Source organism: Myotis myotis, unplaced genomic scaffold (assembly GCF_014108235.1).
Source record: "Myotis myotis isolate mMyoMyo1 unplaced genomic scaffold, mMyoMyo1.p scaffold_m19_p_1, whole genome shotgun sequence".
Classification (NCBI taxonomy): domain Eukaryota; kingdom Metazoa; phylum Chordata; class Mammalia; order Chiroptera; family Vespertilionidae; genus Myotis; species Myotis myotis.
In genome coordinates this window covers 60658727-60678476 of record NW_023416313.1, presented here as the reverse complement: position 1 = coordinate 60678476, position 19750 = coordinate 60658727, and the positions used below count along the sequence as shown (strand labels likewise).

At 38.9% G+C, this 19750-nt stretch overlaps 1 protein-coding gene across 4 annotated transcripts in view; it reads left to right on the top strand.

Annotated features, from left to right (window-relative positions):
• Nucleotides 1-323: 323 nt before the first annotated feature.
• The window catches only part of SNCA (synuclein alpha), a 99896-nt gene continuing 80469 nt past the window's right edge, over nt 324-19750 (top strand). Inside the window, exons 1-4 of one of the 4 annotated variants that reach the window (XM_036339661.1) lie at nt 324-447; nt 1843-1988; nt 12530-12571; nt 16658-16791. In XM_036339661.1, the coding sequence (XP_036195554.1) occupies nt 1868-1988; nt 12530-12571; nt 16658-16791 (297 nt within the window). In that variant the 5' untranslated portion in view covers nt 324-447; nt 1843-1867. Of the gene's footprint in view, nt 448-1533; nt 1674-1842; nt 1989-12529; nt 12572-16657; nt 16801-19750 lie in introns of those variants that run through there. The other 3 variants (XM_036339634.1, XM_036339651.1, XM_036339644.1) reach the window with 3 other exon arrangements.

The window sequence follows — 19750 nt, the reverse complement described above, 5'->3', positions numbered from 1 at the left end:
GCTCTACCTTTGGTGGTGGATCCCCAGACCCCGCGCCCCCAGGTTGGCTCTGACGTAGGGGTCCCCGTGAGGAGCCAGAAGGAGAGGCGGAGAGGGGAGGAGGAGGTGGGAGATGTCAGCCCAATCCTAACCGCTTGGATCGCCACGAGAGTCCCCGTGACCCTGAACTTGAGGCGAAGCGCAGAACACCCCCACCTTCCTGCCTGGAGCTGAGGTACAGCCTGCCCCCCAGCCACACCCCCACCCCCATCCGAGGAGCGGAGTGAAGCGCAGCTGGCGCGGGGCGAGGGGCGGGGAGAGGCGCTGACAAATCAGCCGCGGGGGTGGCGAGTGGAGGGGAGGGAGGAGGGAAACGAGGAGCAGGAGGAGGAGGAGGAGGAAGATCCCGACGAGAGAAGGGGACCCAAGAAAGGGAGCGAGCGACCGCGAGCGGCGACGCGGGGTGAGGTGGGTGCTGGCTTTAGAGCAGACCCGGGACCGAGCCTGGCCTTTAGCATCCTTCGCTCTCTCCCGCCTTCCCTCCCGACCCCCGTCTGTTTCTCCGGGACCCTCTCGTGCTGGGGACAGGGAGTGGCAATTCGACGACCGGTTCGTGGGCTCGCCCTCCGCGACCCCAGCCTCTCCACGCTGGGCTGTGCCGCCTGCAGCACGCTCTGGGGACCACCCCCTCCGGGTGCCGCCTCTGCCCTCCTGATGCGCTCCGAGTCCCCCCTCTTCCCGTGGAAATCCTATTTGGGGATTGTTTAATGTTCTGAAGAGGGAAGGGGGAGTCGGACGCCTGGGCAGCAGAGGGACCGAGGTAAGCGCCTGTGCTTCCGAAGGGGCAGCTTGGTGCGTCCTGGCGCACCCTGCCCGCGCGGAGGGGCGTCTCCGCGACACCTGGCGGGGGCTGCGCGGCCGGAGGACCCCCGGGGTCCTTTTCCCTGCGCTGAGCCTGCGGAAAGTAAGTTGACCAGGCTTTCCTCCCGCTACCGACATTGCCTTCCTCTCCCAGGCTGAGAGGTCAGGCTTCTCCTAGAGCAGCTTTTCCTTCGGGAAAAGCGAGGGTGCTGGAGGGAGCGAGAGCATCCAACTTTCTCTCTCGCCTTAACCCCCCGCTCGTCCCTCTCGGTTCTCTCCGAAAACGAGCTGTGTTGGGCAACTAGTTAAATGGAAGTGCAAGCAGGGTAAGTCAACAGGTTAAGGGGTTAACAGGTGCGGGAGCGGTTGGACGCGAGCTCGGAGAACGCCCCCTGCGGTGGCGGGAGCGCGTCTCTTGGCTGCGGGCGGGCGGGCAGGGCCCGGCGCCTGTTCTGGGTAGATAGCTGGGGCTGGGGTGGCTGGTGGGGTGGATTAGAGCCAGTGCGGGTGGGCTCCCCGTTGGCCTGAGGTTCAGCCACACCCAGGGTGCGCAGGTCTCTTCCCTCCCCGTTCCCGGACTGCCAATTAGATCTCTTCTGGGGTTCATTTTCAGAGAGTCCCTGACCCCACGCCTCCAGCTCCCTTTCTTTCCCTGTGATCTGTCTTCTGAACGTACTTCTAACTCACACTGTCAGCTTTTGGACCCTGGGAAGTTGAGAGAGGGGTCCATCTTTTCCTGCAACTCCACTTGGGAAATGCAGTGAGAACAGCTGAGATGATTCATCCCAATCCATGTCTAGGCAGCTAGACTTGGACTAGCCAAGATGGATGGGGTATGCTCAATTTTTAATGCAAAAGCTAAAAAAAGGCTTTGTCCAATGGTGGAAATAAGGGTGCACTTCAAAGAGCCTCACACTTTTGGGAGTTCTACTGATCTTTCAGGGTGTTTCTAGTTTTGTTTTACCCCAAAGTTCTCTTCAAAATGTATTTTGTGTTATGCAGAGTGGTGTAAAGGAATTCATTAGCCATGGATGCATTCATGAAAGGACTGTCAAAGGCCAAGGAGGGAGTCGTGGCTGCTGCTGAGAAAACCAAACAGGGTGTGGCAGAAGCAGCAGGAAAGACAAGAGACGGTGTTCTCTATGTAGGTAGGTGAGCCCCGAGTGTCATTTTTATATTTATTTATGACTGATGAGTTAGGATGATTGATGCTCTAAATGCTGATATTTCTCCCTTGATTCATTTTTACGTCATCACTTGTCAAAAGGATGGATGGAGTCAGTTATGTGTGGGTAGATAAATGTGTATATTTGAGCTAATAGTAAAAAGTGAGTGTAATCTTTTGTGTGTCCCCCTCCCCCCCCTAGATTACTGAATTTTGCAATAATGCCAAGGACTTTTTTTGTTTCTTTTTTAAAAAAAATGTTTATGTGCATAAATGACTGTTTTGGAGGGTTTTTTTTTAAAATCAGTATTTCAATATATAATCAACAATATTTTTAAGAATCTAAATCATTCCGGGGTTTTTGGTTTCTTTGTCATTATGAAGAATATTTGCTAATTTTAGAGCATTCTTTTTTTTTTTTAAAGACTTTGATATGGTCCCGGGGTACCTGCCAAGAGACCTGAAAAGGAAAGGACAGAAATGTCTTAGGTGGAGTGATTCCCCGAGATCACTTGACAAGCTGGAGACCAAGAACTCAAGAAAGTACTTGAGGAATGCTAGTAACATCTCAGCGACATTTATATAGTTCATTTCTCAAATGATACACAAAATAAGCAATGAGATTGATGCTTATCATCTGTACCTTTCCCTAAATCCCCACCTTGGAGCATTCATGAAGACCTTGACTCCCTTTTTCTTATCTTAAACTATGTTAGACTGAATATTATTTTACAAACTTCAGATTCTTTGGGAAAGAAACAGACACACATATATAAACACTTATCCACAGGGACATAAATGCATACATGCACATAAATGCACACATGCACACACTGCCCATTTCACCTCTCCTCTTTCTCCTCTGAGTTCTTCCACAGTCTCTGTTGGGCCCTGTAGCAGCAGTAGCCACAGGATGAGCAGGAAGGTGGGGGATGAGCCTAGTGAGTGGTGTAGGGTTCTATGCCCATATCTGTGGGGTGAAAGAATGCTACACTGTCTCCAATATGGATGGGCTGAAGAAAAGTTATTCTTAGAATGATTTTTATGGATGTTTCTCATATTATTTTTTTCTCATGGTTTATAGACTCTTTATATTGGTTGATCTTTACACAAATCTTCAGTTTAATTACTTACATGATCTTAGAACATTTTCAGGAACTCATTGAATTAAGGTGTTACAAGAGAACAACATTGATAAGTTAACTTCAAGTTTTTTCTTGTGAAGTGTAAATTATGTCTTTTTAGATGGAATTTGTAATACTGAATAGTGACATGCAGGTAATCAATATCTTTATAGTTGTCCTCAGTTTTCCAAATCGTGCAACTGCATGCTTACAAATAGTCTTTGATTTCAGTTACTTTATAACTTAGTAACTTTAAAGTTTCTTTATAATAATAACATTCACTTGATTAGTTTTTGTGGAGAGCGGCTACAGTGTTTAGACAGGTTCAAGCCTCAAACTAATGAGAGGGCACAGTCCTCTCATTGCCACATGCAAGTCGCAGAGCCCTCCCAGCACAATTATAGCCAACAGCTATAGTAGTTGTAAGCTTGAACCTATGATCCGAACACGTGGCCCCACGTGTCTGAGTGATGTGGGCTTGATAGAGTTCAGGTGCATGTAATTGAGTAGGATCGAAACCCATGAGAATGTTGTAAACATCTTGACCACGCCCTTACTTTGCCTAGTGGACTCTGGCTATAAAATAAAGGCACAGCTTATGGTCCGTGGCGCTGTCGCTGGCTCTCCATCAGAGAGGACGGCGTCCCACCCAGACCCAGCTTTCATTCTCTTGTCTGTCTTTTCTCCATCTTTCACCGCCCCCACTCAGGCTCACCGAACCTGGCTGAGCTGGCGTGGCACATAAGGCGCCCAATGTGGGGCTGAGTATGCCATGGCCGTGCCAGCCCGCCACAAGTTTTTAGTGAATCCAGAAACTATTGAATATTAAATTAATACATTTGCTCTTTTCTAGGTAATGAACAGGTTTTTCTTATCTGGAAAACTTTTTATTTATTTTCATTGTTATTTATGAGTTTGGATAAATAAAATTTTATTTTCAGAGATTCTGTTACTCATTCTAAGATTATTATATAAAATAGTAATTTTTTTACATGTCATATTTTTTAAAAAGTCATCTTCAATGCCTATTATGGTATTTAAAATAGAATATGTTCTATAAATTATTTATTAGTTGTCATCTAATTAAAAGTTGAACTCAAACACAGAACTTAGGATGAGAAATGACTATGAGAAGACATAATGGTATTGTACAACTGTTGGTAAACTTTTTATGTAAAGGTTTAAATAATACGTTTGTAGGCCATAATATCTCTGTCTCAACTGCTCAGCTCTGCTGTTGTCATGTGAATGTAGCCGTAGACAATACTTAGTGTGACTGTGTTCCAATAAAACTTTATTATTATCAAAACTGGTGGTGAGTTAATATACCTCATAGGCTATAGTTTTCTGACTCCTGGTAAAGTAGAACATAAACTTTATATTAGACAAAAGTAAATTCTAGTCCAGACTACACCACTTATTACCTCTAGGGTACTAGGGAAGTTATTTACATTTCTCAGTACCACTTCTCTCACTTGTAAAAATACAATTTAGACAAATGCACCTACCTTGCAGAGTTTTTGTGAGAATGTCATGATAAAACAAAACATATGAGTAACAAAGCATACTTTAAAAAATTTAAACACTTTATTATTTAGAGCAGTTATAGGTTCATAGAAAAATTGAGAAAAAGGTACAAAGGTTTCCTATGTACCCCCTAACCCTACCCATACATAGCTTCCCATATTATCAACATCCCTCACCAAAGTGGTACATTTGTTACAATTAATGAATTAATTGACAGAGCATTATAACCCAGAGTCCATAGTCTACCTTTCAGTTCATTCTTGGTGTTGTACATTATGTAGGTTTGGGCAAACGTATATTGACATGTATCTATCATTATAGTATTATACAGAGTAGTTCAATGCCCTACAAATCTTCTGTGCTCTATTTATCCCAGGGCAGAAATTTTAATGAAGCCTACTTAATTGATTCTTTCATGGATTGCCTCTTCAGTGTTGTATTTAAAAAGTCATTGCCATACTCAAGGTCATGGAGGTTTTCTCCTATGCTACATTCTTGGAGTTTTATAGTTTTGCATCTTACATTTAGAGCTGTAATACCTTTTGAGGGTTTTTATTATTGTTGTTTTGTGAAAGGTATAAAGTCTCTGTCTAGATTCCTTTTTGTTTTTGTTTTTACATGTAGATTTCCAGTTGTTCCAGGATCATTTGTTGAAAGGATTATTTGTGCTCATTGTATTGCCTTCATGCTTTTGTCAAAAATCAGTTAACTATATTTATGCAGTTCTATTTTGGGGCTGTTTCATTGATCTGTCTATTCTTTTGCCAATTCCACTCCCTAGCATTATAGTAAGTCTTAAAGTCAGATAGTGTCAGTCCTCTAACTTCGTTATTCTCCTTCAATATTGTATTGGCTGTTCTGGACCTTTTGTCTCCCCACATAAACTAGAATCTTTTTGTCAACATCCACATAATAACTTCTTGGGATTTTGATTGAGACTGAACTGAACTATAGATCAAGTCAGGAACATTTAACATATTGACAATATTGAATCTTCCTATTAATGACCAAAGAATCTGTATATATATATATAAAATGCTAAGCGACCAACCAACCATCCAACCGGCTGGTAGGTATGATGTGCACTGACCACCGGGGGCAGACTCTCAACGCAGGAGCTGCTGAGCAACAGCAACTTTGCAGAGTGCCCTCTTGCACTCCAGATCCCTCAGGGGATGTCAGAGAGCTGGTTTCGGCACGATCCCTGCAGGCCTGGCCGAGGGACCCCCACCTGCTGGAGGGATCCCACTCACTCCACAGATACCCTTCTTGCTGTGGCGCTGCCCCAGGTACAGCCAGCCAGGGAGGGACTAGGGAGGTTGGCTCCAGGGCATGTCCAGCCCATCTCTCCCAATTCCGCCCTACAGACCACCTTCTAATTAATTTCCTTTCAATGTGCATGAATCCATGCACCAGGCCAGTAGTATCTCTATATTAATTTAGTTGATTTTATTAACCAAAACTTGTACAGATCTTATATACTGTTAAATTTATACCCAAGAATTTTATCTTTATGGTGCTAATGTAAAAGGAATTGTGTTTTTAATTTCAAATTACTCTTGCTCATTGCTAGTATATAAGAAAGTAATTGACATTTATTTGTTAACCTCATGTGCAATCTTGCTAAAATTAATTATTAGTTTTAGGAGTTATTTTTTAAAATTATTCTTTTGGATTTCTACATAGACTATCATGTTATCTGTGAATGAGGACAGTTTTTCTCTTCTTTCACATTCTGTATACTTTTTATTTAGTTTTCTTGTCTTACTGCATTAGCTTGGACTTCCAGCATGATGTTAAAAAGGATTGATGAAAGAGGGATATCTTTGCCTTAGTCTTGGTCTTAGTAGGAAAGCTCTTTGTCTCTCACCATGAAATATAATGTTAGCTGTAGGTTTCTTATAAATATTCTGTATCAAGTTGAGGAAGTTACCCTCTATTTCTAGTTTACTGGGTGTTTTTGTCATGAATTTTATCATATTTTTCATGAATTTTGCATTTTGTCAAATACATTTTTGCTTCTATTGATATCATTATGTGACTTGTCTTTTAAACCTGTGGATATGATGAATTACTTTAATTTTCAAATGTTGAACCAGCCTTGCATACCTGGAATTAATTCCATTAGGTTCTGGTGTTTAATTCTTTTATACATTGTTGTATTTGATTCGCTAATATTTTGTTGAGGATTTTTGTAAAACATACTTTTATATGAAGGAGCCATGGTTATTATCAAATAAGTTCTCCAACAGAATAATTACTTAGTCAACATATATATTTTTATCCTTACAAAACCTATTATCAATTACTAGTTTGGAAAATTGGAAGTGACTAAAGAAAAAATTCTAATTTTATTGTGGCTAAAAAAGTTTTGCGCACTTTCATAAACCTCATGAAAAAGTAATTTTTTTCCTTTGTAGTATTACTAGAGGCCTGGTTCACGACATTCATGCACTGGGGGGGTGGGGGGGAGCGATGGGGGAGAGGGGGGCATTCCTCAGCTCGGCCTGTGCCCTCTCCCAATCCAGGACCCCTCAGGGGATGTCTGCCTGCCAGCTTAGTGCTGCTGCGGAGGTGGGAGAGGTTCCCACCACCACCGCTGCACTTGCCAGCCCTGAGTCCGGCTTCTGGCTGAGCAGTGCTCCCTCTGTGGGAATGCACTGAGCACCTGGGGGGCAGGGACGGGGGGGGGGGCAGGTGGAGGGCAGCTCTTACATTGAGCATCTGCCCCTTGGTGGTCAGTGCATGTCATAGCGACCAGTCATTCCACCATTCGGCTGATTTGCATATTAGCCTTTTATTATATAGAATAATTTTGGCAACTACCTTTTTAAAAAATATTTTTAATGATTTCAGAGAGGAAGGGAGAGAGAGAGAAACATCAATGATGAGTGAGAATCATTGATCAATCATTGGTCCCCTACTGGGGACCGAGCCCACAACCCAGGCATGTGCCCAGGACCCTTCAGTCTGCAGGCCAATGCTCTATCCACTGAGCCAAACCAGCTAGGGCAGGAACTATCTTTTGATTAATTAAAGAACTATCATAAGAATCAATGTTATTTTTATGATTTTTCTTTTTGAGTGATACACACAAGTTTTCAATCAATATATTTCAATTTAATAGACAAAGATATTCTCAGTCAAATGGCTGAGAAATTATAAATTGAGAGTCAAATTCAAAAGCAGATGGTTCCCTTTATATAATGATAAGTATTATAACAGTCAAGGAAGAAAATAATCTTTAAAAATGTTCTAACACCACTTTGCTTACTAAGCAGTAGTGGTTGTGAGTATGGATTGGTATAAAATTCTCACAATATGTCTCACCTGCACCAAGTTGATAAAGTCAACATGAACAGCGTAGTTGAGTTCTGGCAACTGGTCATTACTTCCAACCTTTTTCACTCTGCAGTTTTGTGAACTGAGGGAGAGGATGGGATGCGTGTAGGCCACCTCAGCTCAGGAAAATTACTAGTAGTTATGTCCCTTCAGCTTTCATATTTTTCTAGTCACATAGCCACTTGGCACCTATTTTGTAGCAATATTTTTAAAATTACTGGTTACTCAACAATTAAAGCTTAATTATTAATTAGATACTAATAAATTATTGACAGTAAACAATAGGTCATTTGTTTGATAAGAAGCAATATTATCAAGATTCTCATTTATCTTTAACTCAGGATACATTCCATGACTTAGCCAAAGGTCAAATTCTCAGGTACTACTGAGGAAGAGAGGGAAGACTACAGACCCCTGTTAAACATTTCTTTCTACTAGTCATTTTTAAACATATGGGTTGCAAAGAGGGACAGGTGGTTAGTGATTGGAAATATTCTCTCTAATACAGGCTGTTTTCACTTAATATAGTTCCAGGATACATGGATTCAGTAACTACAGTTAATTAAATAACATGAGTCCCTAACAACACAGTTCAAATTTCTGTTACCATGACACATGAACTGTGAGTGACTGCATAAAATACAAACCCTGCTCTTAGCTCTTCAGTCCACAGTCACTACATAAATAACAGAAACCCACTGTGATACATGACCAAATCACATTGCTTCTTCCAATGCCTATTGGTGATTGGTCACATCTGCTAGTCAGTTCATATAGACAGCAAAGCTCATGGTTATTTAACACCCATGTGATATTTTACAAAAATGTATAATTGAATTAGGAAATTGGCCCTAAATGATGCAAGTGTAGCAAAGAAAGTGAAAAATGCTGGAAGTAAAATTTGATTCAAACATAAATTTATTTATGGATGAAGTAGCTGACTGTGGGAATATTGACATCACTATAGTTCAAGAGACTCTAGATGTGCAGCCAGAGGAACTTATTGAAGCTGAAAGGATCGACATGCACATAAAAGCGGTTGTGATGAATATGGTGAAGATGCCCCAGAGGAAGTGGTCCCCAAAAACACCTCACTTTAAAAGAACAGAGACATATGATGACATTAAAAGTACAAAGGGTAGCCGAAACCGGTTTGGCTCAGTGGATAGAGCGTCGGCCTGCGGACTGAAGGGTCCCAGGTTCGATTCTGGTCAAGGGCATGTACCTGGGTTGCGGGCATATCCCCAGTGGGAGATGTGCGGGAGGCAGCTGATCGATGTTTCTCTCTCATCGATGTTTCTAACTCTCTATCTCTCTCCCTTTCTCTCTGTAAAAAATCAATAAAATATATTTAAAAAAAAAAAGTACAAAGGGTAACAATTTAGAAATTGATCCAAATTTACTAATTTACAACTAAGGTTTAGGAAAGGTGTTGCTCTATATAGGAAGTTATACAATGAGAATAAGAATACATGCAGTGTTTAAACTACTTGTTAAATTTTTTACAAATAAATAAAACATTTATTCTCAATATATTGAATTATAATATACTAAGTAAATATTAGTTTTACTAATTTTATTCCTCTGCATTTATAAATGACTAAGAGCTTTTAGTGTTTTAACAAAAAATGGTAAAGGTCATGGAACAATGCTAATTTTTACCACTGATTAATTGATTAATTGTAATTTTTATCATTGATTTTTAAGATCACATTCCACAACTTCAATTCAGCTTGTACATAGTCATTTTATGATCTCATAATACTATTCAAAGTGAGCATTGCCTGAAACACACACACACACACACACATACAGACACACACACACACATACAGACACACACACACATACAGACACACACAGACACACACATACAGACACACAGACACACACAGAGACACACACAGAGACACACAGAAACACACACAGAGACACACACATACAGACACACAGACACACACAGAGACACAAAGAGACACACACAGACACACACACATACAGGCACACACACATACAGACACACAGACACACACAGAGACACACACAGACACACACACACAGACACACAGACACATACAGACACACAGACACACACACAGACACACACACAGAGACACACACACAGACACACACACAGAGACACACACACAGAGACACACACAGACACACACAGACGCACGCAGACACACACACATACAGACACACACAGAGACAAACACAGAGACAGACACACACATACGGACACACACACAGAGACACACACACAGACACACAACATCGTGTGTGTGTGTGTGTGTGTGTGTGTGTGTGTGTGTCCCAAGAAAATGTATACACACACTTTGAATAATTTTAAAGGCAGTGTTTATTAAAATATATTTCATTTTCACAATTAAGCTATCAGCTGTTAAATGTGTATACATTTTTTGGGACACCCTGTATGTATGCATGTGTGTATATGTATGTATTTGTATATATATAAAATACTATCCTATATTCTGTAACATATTTAACATCTGTACAATTTCATTTATATGATTTTATGATCCAAGAAAATCTGAATCCAGAGCTTATGTTCATAAGTACAAAACTATAGTTTATTTTTTTTTGAGAATTTTTATGAGTCCATTTGATCCAAAATTGATGACATATGCTGGGGAGCAAGATCTCAAATGCTCCTTTATGTTTTACTTTTATTGGAGATCTTAAATATTCAAAAATTGAAAGTTCTTAAATATATATATACATATATATATATAATTTTATTAAATTATTAAAAACTTTCCTTGAATGTTTTGTATAATGGGAATTTAAATATGATGCATGCAAATTTTACTTAATATCATATCAATATATTTTCATAAATATATTTAATGAACATGTTCAATATTTTTCTGCATATTAATTTAGATCAACTTATCGAACATCATATTATTGAAATCATTAATGTGTACTTCTAAAGTTTTACATAAATTTGGAACTAGAAATTGCCTCAAACCAGTGTTTCCTAGATTTGACCTATGAATTACCTGCTTTAGATCATGAGGGTTGTTAAAAATGCAAATATTTGTACATTTACTGAGTATTTGAGGCTCTGACTCAGTCGCCAGCATTTTTATCTATCTTCCACCCAGTTAATTCTGCTGTACTCACTCCAGTTTAAGAACCAGCTTCTCAGAGATTATTTAATTAATCTTACATATGAATTTTATTGATAAGGAAACTGAGGCTCCCTTACACTTTTTTCCTTTATTTGAAATGTGTTTACAGGTATTTCTAGCATACTTAGTAAGGGTTTGCAAAACAGTGCATTTTAAAACTAAAGATTGGTAAGCAGCTTAATATCCAAAGATAAGTTTAAATATACACATATTTTTTCTTCATTTCTTTATATTCTTCTATGTCTGATAGAATTACATTATTTGACTTATTGTATGCCGTGGTCGGCAAACTGTGGCTCGCGAGCCACATGCGGCTCTTTGGCCCCTTGAGTGTGGCTCTTCCTAAGCCTTAGGAGTACCCTAATTAAGTTAATAACAATATACCTAACTATATAGTTTAAGTTTAACAAATTTGGCTCTCAAAAGAAATTTCCATCGTTGTACTGTTGATATTTGGCTCTGTTGACTAATGTGTTTGCCGACCACTGGTATAGTGAATCTCCAATCCATTATTTTTCTCCAAAAATATTTTATTAGAAAACTGGTATGAATTACACTGAAAATGCTAATATTAGAGAACATATAAATAAAATTATTAACAAACTTAGTTTTAATAAAAATATTAATACATTATTTGTATAAAAGGTGGTCAAAATTTGGAGGAAGTTCCTCTCTTTTGCCATCTTGAAACTAGTGTTAGTAATACTTGAATGATAAAATACTCAATTCCTTCTAAAGGTTTACCTGGCTTAGTGGAAAGAACATGAGAATCATTGAGACCTTGATTTGAATGTGCTTGTAGCCAGTTATTACCTATGCAACTTCAGAAAAATCATTTAACGTTTACTTGTAATTTCTTCATATATAAAATAAGCATAATATACCTATGAGAAATGTTACAAATATCAAATAAGATGAGATATAAAATGACTTTTACATAATAGGTGTTCAACACCGATTATGATTCTTTCTTTCCCTACCCCTTCTACTTGTGTTTCATGGGTGAACTAATCTTGGTTGTGCTGGACTTTAGTAAAGCTGCCACAGTTCTGAATCTAAAATCATCTTTCCACTCACCCAGCATTATCTCATCCCCACCTCTGTAAGTTGATATGTGAAGTGGGACACAGTGGGATAAAAGGCATCATGTGCACTAAAAACTTAATTGGAGAAAGCCTCCTGTGAGCTTTCCTTCCTTCTACTTGTAGTGATAGCTGAATTTCCTTGGTTTGGGTCTTTTGGCCTCGAGGATATCTTTGTGTTTGGGCTTCTACAGGTTGAAATTTTGTTTGGATTAGTTGTATTTAAAATGAGCTATTAGCAATGTAAGTCCAGTTTGAGACTTATGTTTATGAATTTGTTTGATTTTATAGGCTCCAGAACCAAGGAAGGAGTGGTCCACGGTGTGACAACAGGTAAGCTCCATGGGCTGTATCCCCGGATGATGTGGAAAATGCCTTGCAAGCTGTGTAGCCCCGGCACTAATCATTCAGAATGTCAACAACCACTGTGCCTGCGGAGGAGCAGTCTAAGGAAACATCAGCTCTGTTTGATCTTAGTTCTTTATTAAATATTTTAGATAGGTAAATATTTATTATAAATAAATAAAACAATATATTTAACTGTCAAGAATGGTGAATCTGAATTGACCAACTATGTTTAATTTACAAAGTAGTATAGAATATGAATATTTTGACTTAGTTAGGCCAGGAGTTTTCTACCTACAATATCCAAGGAAAAGAAATTCTCCCAGCCCTAACTGGTTTGGCTGAGTGGAAAGAGCATCAGCCTGTGGACTGAAAGGTCCCAGGTTCGATTCCGGTCAAGGGCATGTACCTTGGTTGTGGGCACATCCCCAGTAGGAGGTGTGCATCGATGTCTCTCTCTCATCGATGTTTCTAACTATCTCTCGCCCTTCCTCTCTGTAAAAAAATCAAAAAAATATAATTTTTTTTAAAAAGAATTTCTCCCAGTTAGCTAATCCCAAGATAAAAACCTAGAAAACTCAACCTTTAACCCTGTCTTTTTTATATCAGGACATTATTATTTCAGTTGTCAACTTCATGTATCACATTATAGGCAAATATGATAGTGTACTTAATCTGGTCTTATGGAATGATATCTTTGAAGGTGCTTTAAAGATCAAAACATAAATTATGATATAAGCTTACTCAGTTTTTCCCTCCTGAGTGTATGGTGTAAAAAACTTCCTATTGAGATTTTCTGAAAGCGTTGATTCTTATAAACTGAAATTTACTACATGATATCGAATACACTTAATTTTTAACATGTCCTAATTTAAACTTTCTTACTAAATTGCTTTATAATATAAATTTCTTTATTTTTCTCAAATTTTTAATTTGTATGCCAATTTAAAACTAGATCTTAATTTTATAATTTTGCTTAATGTCAAAGGTTAGATTTACTATATCTATTCTAAAAGTTAGTGCCACATTTCCTTCCTGGAATTTTATTAAGTTAGTTAAAGTCAAATATAAATCTAATTAATTACAGATATACAGATAATTCTTTATAATGGATTCAAAATTATTTGTTGAGTAACTATTGTGAAATAATATAAAGAAAAATACAACAGTATCTCTGATTTTAATGAACTCAAAATACACTAGTGGAGGTAGATAGACATACTGGGAAACAAATCAAAGAGATATATTTATTATTCAGATATAATAAATATATCTGAAGTATTGAATTTGCTGAGTAGGCAGGGCTACTTGGTTTAGGGATGAAGGCTCCCAGTCAGATGAAGCTGTATGAACTAAAATGGGAAAGACTGGTACATTTGGAGGAAAACATAAGCAACTTAAAATATGAGACTATAATTGGTTGGGAGGAAGGTATCCTTTTTGATCCTGGTTATAATATCTTTTCCCTTAATACAAAACATTTATTAGTCCTAGCTTGTTTGGCTCAGTGGATAGTGTCAGCCTGCAGACTGAAGGGTCCCAGGTTTGATCCCGGTCAAGGGCACATGCCTGGGTTGTGGGCTCAGTCCCCAGTAGGAGGTGTGCAGGGGGCAGTTGATTGATGATGTTCCTCTCTCATCAATGTTTCTATCTCTCTCTAAAAATCAATAAAAATATATTTTTTAAAAAATTATTAGATGTAAAATGTACTTATTTGAATGTTTCTTTTGTCTTTTTATCCTTTGTTTGAAAGACCTTACTAGGGGAAAAATAAATGTCAAGGTTAATGGATAAATCCACTAGATAAATCAAGTCCTACAGAAATCTTTTTAAATGTATCTATTATTGTTACATGTATACTCTGTCATTTTATAATATAACTAATTTACTTATTCTGACAATGATAAAACCTAATGAAAATGTAATAAAGCACAAAATGCATTTTACTATGCAGTTTATATGTATTAAAATAGGTTAAGGTTTATACATCTATACTAATAAAAGGGTAATATACTAATTAGACCGGACATCTTCCGGACAAGGCCACGGTGGCTGGGGCTGAGGCAGAGGCAATTAGGGGCGACCAGGCTAGCAGGGGAGAGCAGTTAGGGGGGTCAGGCAGGCATGCAGAATGGTTAGGGCAGGAAGTTAGGTGAGCAGTTAGGAGCCAGAGGTCCCAGATTGCGAGAGGGATGTCCAACTGCCGTTTTAGGCCCAATACCTAAACCAGCAGTTGGACATCCCCCGAGGGGTCCTGGATTGGAGAGGATGCAGGCCTGGCTGAGGGACACACACCCCCATGCACGAATTTTGTGCACCAGGCCTCTAGTATATAAATAATTACCTAAGTGTTGTAAAAATAAAATTTCGTGACTGGCAAAAAAAAAAAAATTATGAATCTGTAAAAAGATCACAATTTACTTTTGTCTTTGCTCTTCCCTGAACAAAGCAAGCATACCCTTGCCCTGGGCTTTCCCTCTGTCTGAAAAGCTCTTACCCAAGATCATATACTTGGCAAGCCCCCTCATCTCCTCCAGTCTGTTAAATGACACCTTCTCAATGGGGTCACCTGGACCTGTTTAAAATTGGCACCATTCCCTTCACCTCTGGTAGGCCTACTCGCCCAACCCCCCGCCCCGCCCACTCTTAATTATTTTTTCGCCAAAGCACTATCACCTCAAACTAGTAGATAAGTTATAACATGAAAATGTTCATTATCAAGCAAAATTTTCTATTCAGGTTCTTGGGGTGGTGTGTGTGTGGGCGGGGGTGGGGGGGTGGGGTGGTGGTTGTGGTGATGATAACCCAAAGCACATAATTCACTATTTTTAAAAGATCAACATTCTAGAAATGTTTAAAAACATGAAATTTGCAGTACAGATTTCACTGCCATTTAAATTTGAACTTTGCATTGCGAACAGCCATTACTCCTTAGGAGGCATCACTCATGTCCCAGAAGTGGCAAAAGGCAAATATCAAGCAACACCTGCTGTGCGCTCTTCCTGGGCTTAGACTCCAGGGTCACTTTTCTCAGATAGTGTCTTAGAGAATTTTTGATATTAGATTAAATTGCTGCATCTAAATATAATCTTAAACTATTGATAGTTTTCTAAATATTTTACTTATTTTTAAAAATCTACTGAAGGACCATATTCTATTTTGCTTTGTGAAAAGGAATTTTCAGTGTGTTCAGCAAACTTCTTCATTTTCATATTTTACTTAATGTCTGACTCTCTTGTTCCCATTAAAATATTGAAAATTAATCATATTAAAAACCTTTCTGTTTCACCTACCTGAAGTTTTATGAAAGGGCCAAAGGTTCCTCATAACCATCCCTTACTCTCCTGTTTATTTCTGATAGTAACATGTGTGAGCATGAATGTGTTATGTGACTCAGAAGGTATGGCGAAAATTAACCTCTTGAGTGAGATAAAAGAATTGGCACTGAGCCCTGGCTGGCATCATTCAGTGGTTAGAGAATTGCCCCACACACCAAAGGGTCATGGGTTCGATTCCCTGTCAAGGGCACATAACTGGGTTGTAGGTTTGATCGGGCACATGCAGAAGGCAACCAATCGATGTGTCTCTCTTGCATTGATGTTTCTCTCTCTCTCCATCCCCTTCTTCCTCCCTCTCTTCTATTCTTTCTAAAGATCAATGGAAAAATATCCTCAGGTGAGGATTAACCAAAAAAATGGCACTGAAATTGGAATAAAGAAATAAATTTCATGCTGAGTCTGATACAGCTGTAACTGCACCTGTAACCATAGCTTTCTGCAAACTTTCTTTAAGAAAATATAAACCCAACTCAGATTGCTCATGGCTTTAAATTTGCAGTCATAAACTTCAAGCACTTTTTAGTGATTAAAACAAAGTATCTTAGCCAAAATTCAATATTCGGTCCTATGCTCACTTTGAAATCTTTACAGCTTTCATTTTTTTCGACTCTTCAGCTGTCTGTGGTATGTGTACATAGAGGTCCTGAGAACTGGATAGCTAGCGGAAATAAAATTACTTTAAGTTGCTGTTGTTCTATCCATCTCTTAATCTGTTGTTGCTCTTGATGCACCCCAGTGGCTGAGAAGACCAAAGAGCAAGTGACGAATGTTGGAGAGGCGGTGGTGACAGGGGTGACCGCAGTCGCACAGAGGACAGTGGAGGGAGCAGGGAACATCGCGGCCGCTACTGGCTTTGGCAGAAAGGACCAGGTGGGCAAGGTATGGATGGTTACACACGTTTCATGTTACACTTGTAAGCTTATGAGGCCATGGTGCTTTTCCATGCAAGGCTCTAGAAAGGAATAAGATGCTTACTGGGGGAGGGATAACTGGCCCTCTCCATTCAAAAGTACAGCCTTTATATGGGTCCTCTTTTTTGAGGTATTAACCCAGATAAATGCCAGGAAGACTGCATAATGATCATGATTGTTTCATTTTGTGGAAGAAAGTTCATGAAATGAACAATGTAATAAATGTCAAAGGAAGAGTGACATTTCAGAAAGAATGGGTGCTTTCATGTTGGCTATGAATCTTGGAATTTCTCTTTGTCGGAATAGAACAAATCACTTTGTGCCCAATTTCTTAATTTTCAAAATGAAGATCTGTTACTTGATTTCTTTCTAATGACATCGCCTCCGTTTAAATGACATGTTGAAATATCATGTAACAGTTTATTGCCAAAAATATGTTTGTGGGAACTGAGCGACTTAAAGTGCATAACAACCAGACATCATAGTTCTGGGGTGATTTAAAAATTCTCAGAAGAATTTTGACCTTGCATCTTTGATGCAACTGTGACTCTAGCATGATTATATAAAAGATATTATGACTTTCGTTTTAACCAGGTAAGTAATAGAAAACGAGGTGTCAACTGGAAGATGAAATTTTATAAATTTCATGACCACAGCAGCAGAATGATTTTTGCTTTTCCCTTTGCTCTTCCTTGAACAAAGCAAGCATACCATACCCTTGCCCTGGGCTCTCCTTCTGGCTGAAGAGCTCTTCCCCTAGGCCAGTGGTCGGCAAACTGCAGCTCTCAGCCACGTGAGGCTCTTTGGCCCCTTGAGTGTGGCTCTTCCTAAGCCTTAGGAGTACCCTAATTAAGTTAATGACAATGTCCCTACCTATATAGTTTAAGTTTAAAAAATTTGGCTCTCAAAAGAAATTTCCATTGTTGTACTGTTGATATCTGACTCTGTTGACTAATGAGTTTGCCGACCACTGTGAGGCCTAGAGCTTTTTACTTGGTGAACTCCCGCATCTACTCAAGTCTTTGTTAAATGACACCTTCTCAATGGGGCCTGCCTGGACCTGTTTAAAATTGGCAACATTCTCCGCACCTCTGGTAGTCCTAATTCCCCTACTCTTTATTATTCCTTTCTTTTTTTGCCAAAGCATTATCACCTCTAACATAGTAAATAAGTTGTTATTTTTTATGTATGTTATTTATTTCTCACCTTCTAAAATACAAGCACCATCAGGGTAGAATATATGTTGTTCGCTGATATTTCACACATGTCCAGAAAGCACCTCTATTTTCTGGCAAACTGCCCTGAGTTCCTCTACTCCCTGTGATCCTATGTGCCAGCTTACCTTGATGGATCATGAAAACATTGATTAAAAAGAACAGGACTAAACACTATGATATATTTAGATTTTTTTGCATGGAGTTCCATTGTCTGGGGCAATTGATGCTAATTACGGAAAATCTGGACTGGGCTTTCACTGACGTTCTTCAGCTAACACTTGAATGTATGGTTGCTGATGGGACTTCTTTGTGCAGAATATGGCTTTCAAATAATCTTATCCCTTGAGCTAACAGCTACAATAATCCCTATTTTGTGTCTAGAATCATAATTACATTTATTCCTTTATTACATTTCAAAACAAGGGAGACTTCAGATATCAGTACAGAGATAATTAACCTGTTTTGTGTCCCAGACACTTTTACCAATCTAATAGAAGCTATGGGCCCCCGTCCTTCCAAAAATGTACACTCACATACACACACAAAAAGGCTTAGTGGAATCATGGAAGCCCTACTGACAGAGCCATGATTTAGACCATCCTCTAATTACACAAGTGGGGAAAGTGAAATTTACAGGGGAAGTTAGTCCAACATCACATAGCCAACTATAACAGACTGGATACCAGTAGTGCGTTTCCATCCATCACATCCCTTCCTCATAACCTAGCATCCTTTGGGTTTTTATAAACTGATTTATGACAAGCAGATTTAACTGGAGAAATTCTCAGCTTTAGAATATTAAGAAACCATGGAAACATGTACCCCCACCCCATTTAAAGCATACAATATAAATTGCAAATAAGGCATGAAAGTGCTTTATTTCTTACAAAATAGGACTTGTGTTTTACTCTTCCAAAATATTTTATTTACTTTAATATTTTAAAGCAGAAATTTTAAATGATGTGACAAAATTAACCATTTGGAGATATTCTCTTATGGGTACTTACAGGTTCTCACAAATTTCTAATATGAAATAAAGTCATAAAACCTAGAAGTTGCAGCATAGTTGTAGGGAAAACAACATTGAACTGGGAGTTGAAATGGCTGGTTTTCATCCCTGCTCTGTCGCTAACTGGCTGGATGACCGTTTGCAGATCTCCTAAGACTCTTTCTCACCTAATAAGGAAACTATAATAGAAAATTGGGTTAAAGCCCCATTTAGCAATAAAATTTTGTATTTCTATAACTTAAGGAAGACACCAATAAACTTCTTTCATTGTGGTCACTTCCACTTCTATGAGATGCCAAAAGTTCTGGGGAGTTTAAATAAAATGGTTGAATTTTCTCAGTATAAAATTTGAAATACTTTAATTTTATCATTCAAATTCTTATCAAAGTGATTCTGGTGAATGGAAATAAGCAATTTATTGTTGTTTAACCATTTGTTATTGACTCATTGAGAACTTATTCTCATTAAAACAAAACAAAACAAAAAAAAAACAACAACAACAATGCTATTCCCAGAAACTTTGTTAGATGTTGAGGCTAAAATAATGAGAAATATTCTAACAAACAAACAAACAAACAACCAAGAATGGAAATCAATAAACAATCAGGAGTTGAAGGAGTAGCATTTCAGGCAAAAGCAAAAACATGAGGGAATCTCATGTGGTGGGGGGGGTTCAGTGGCCAATCAAAGAG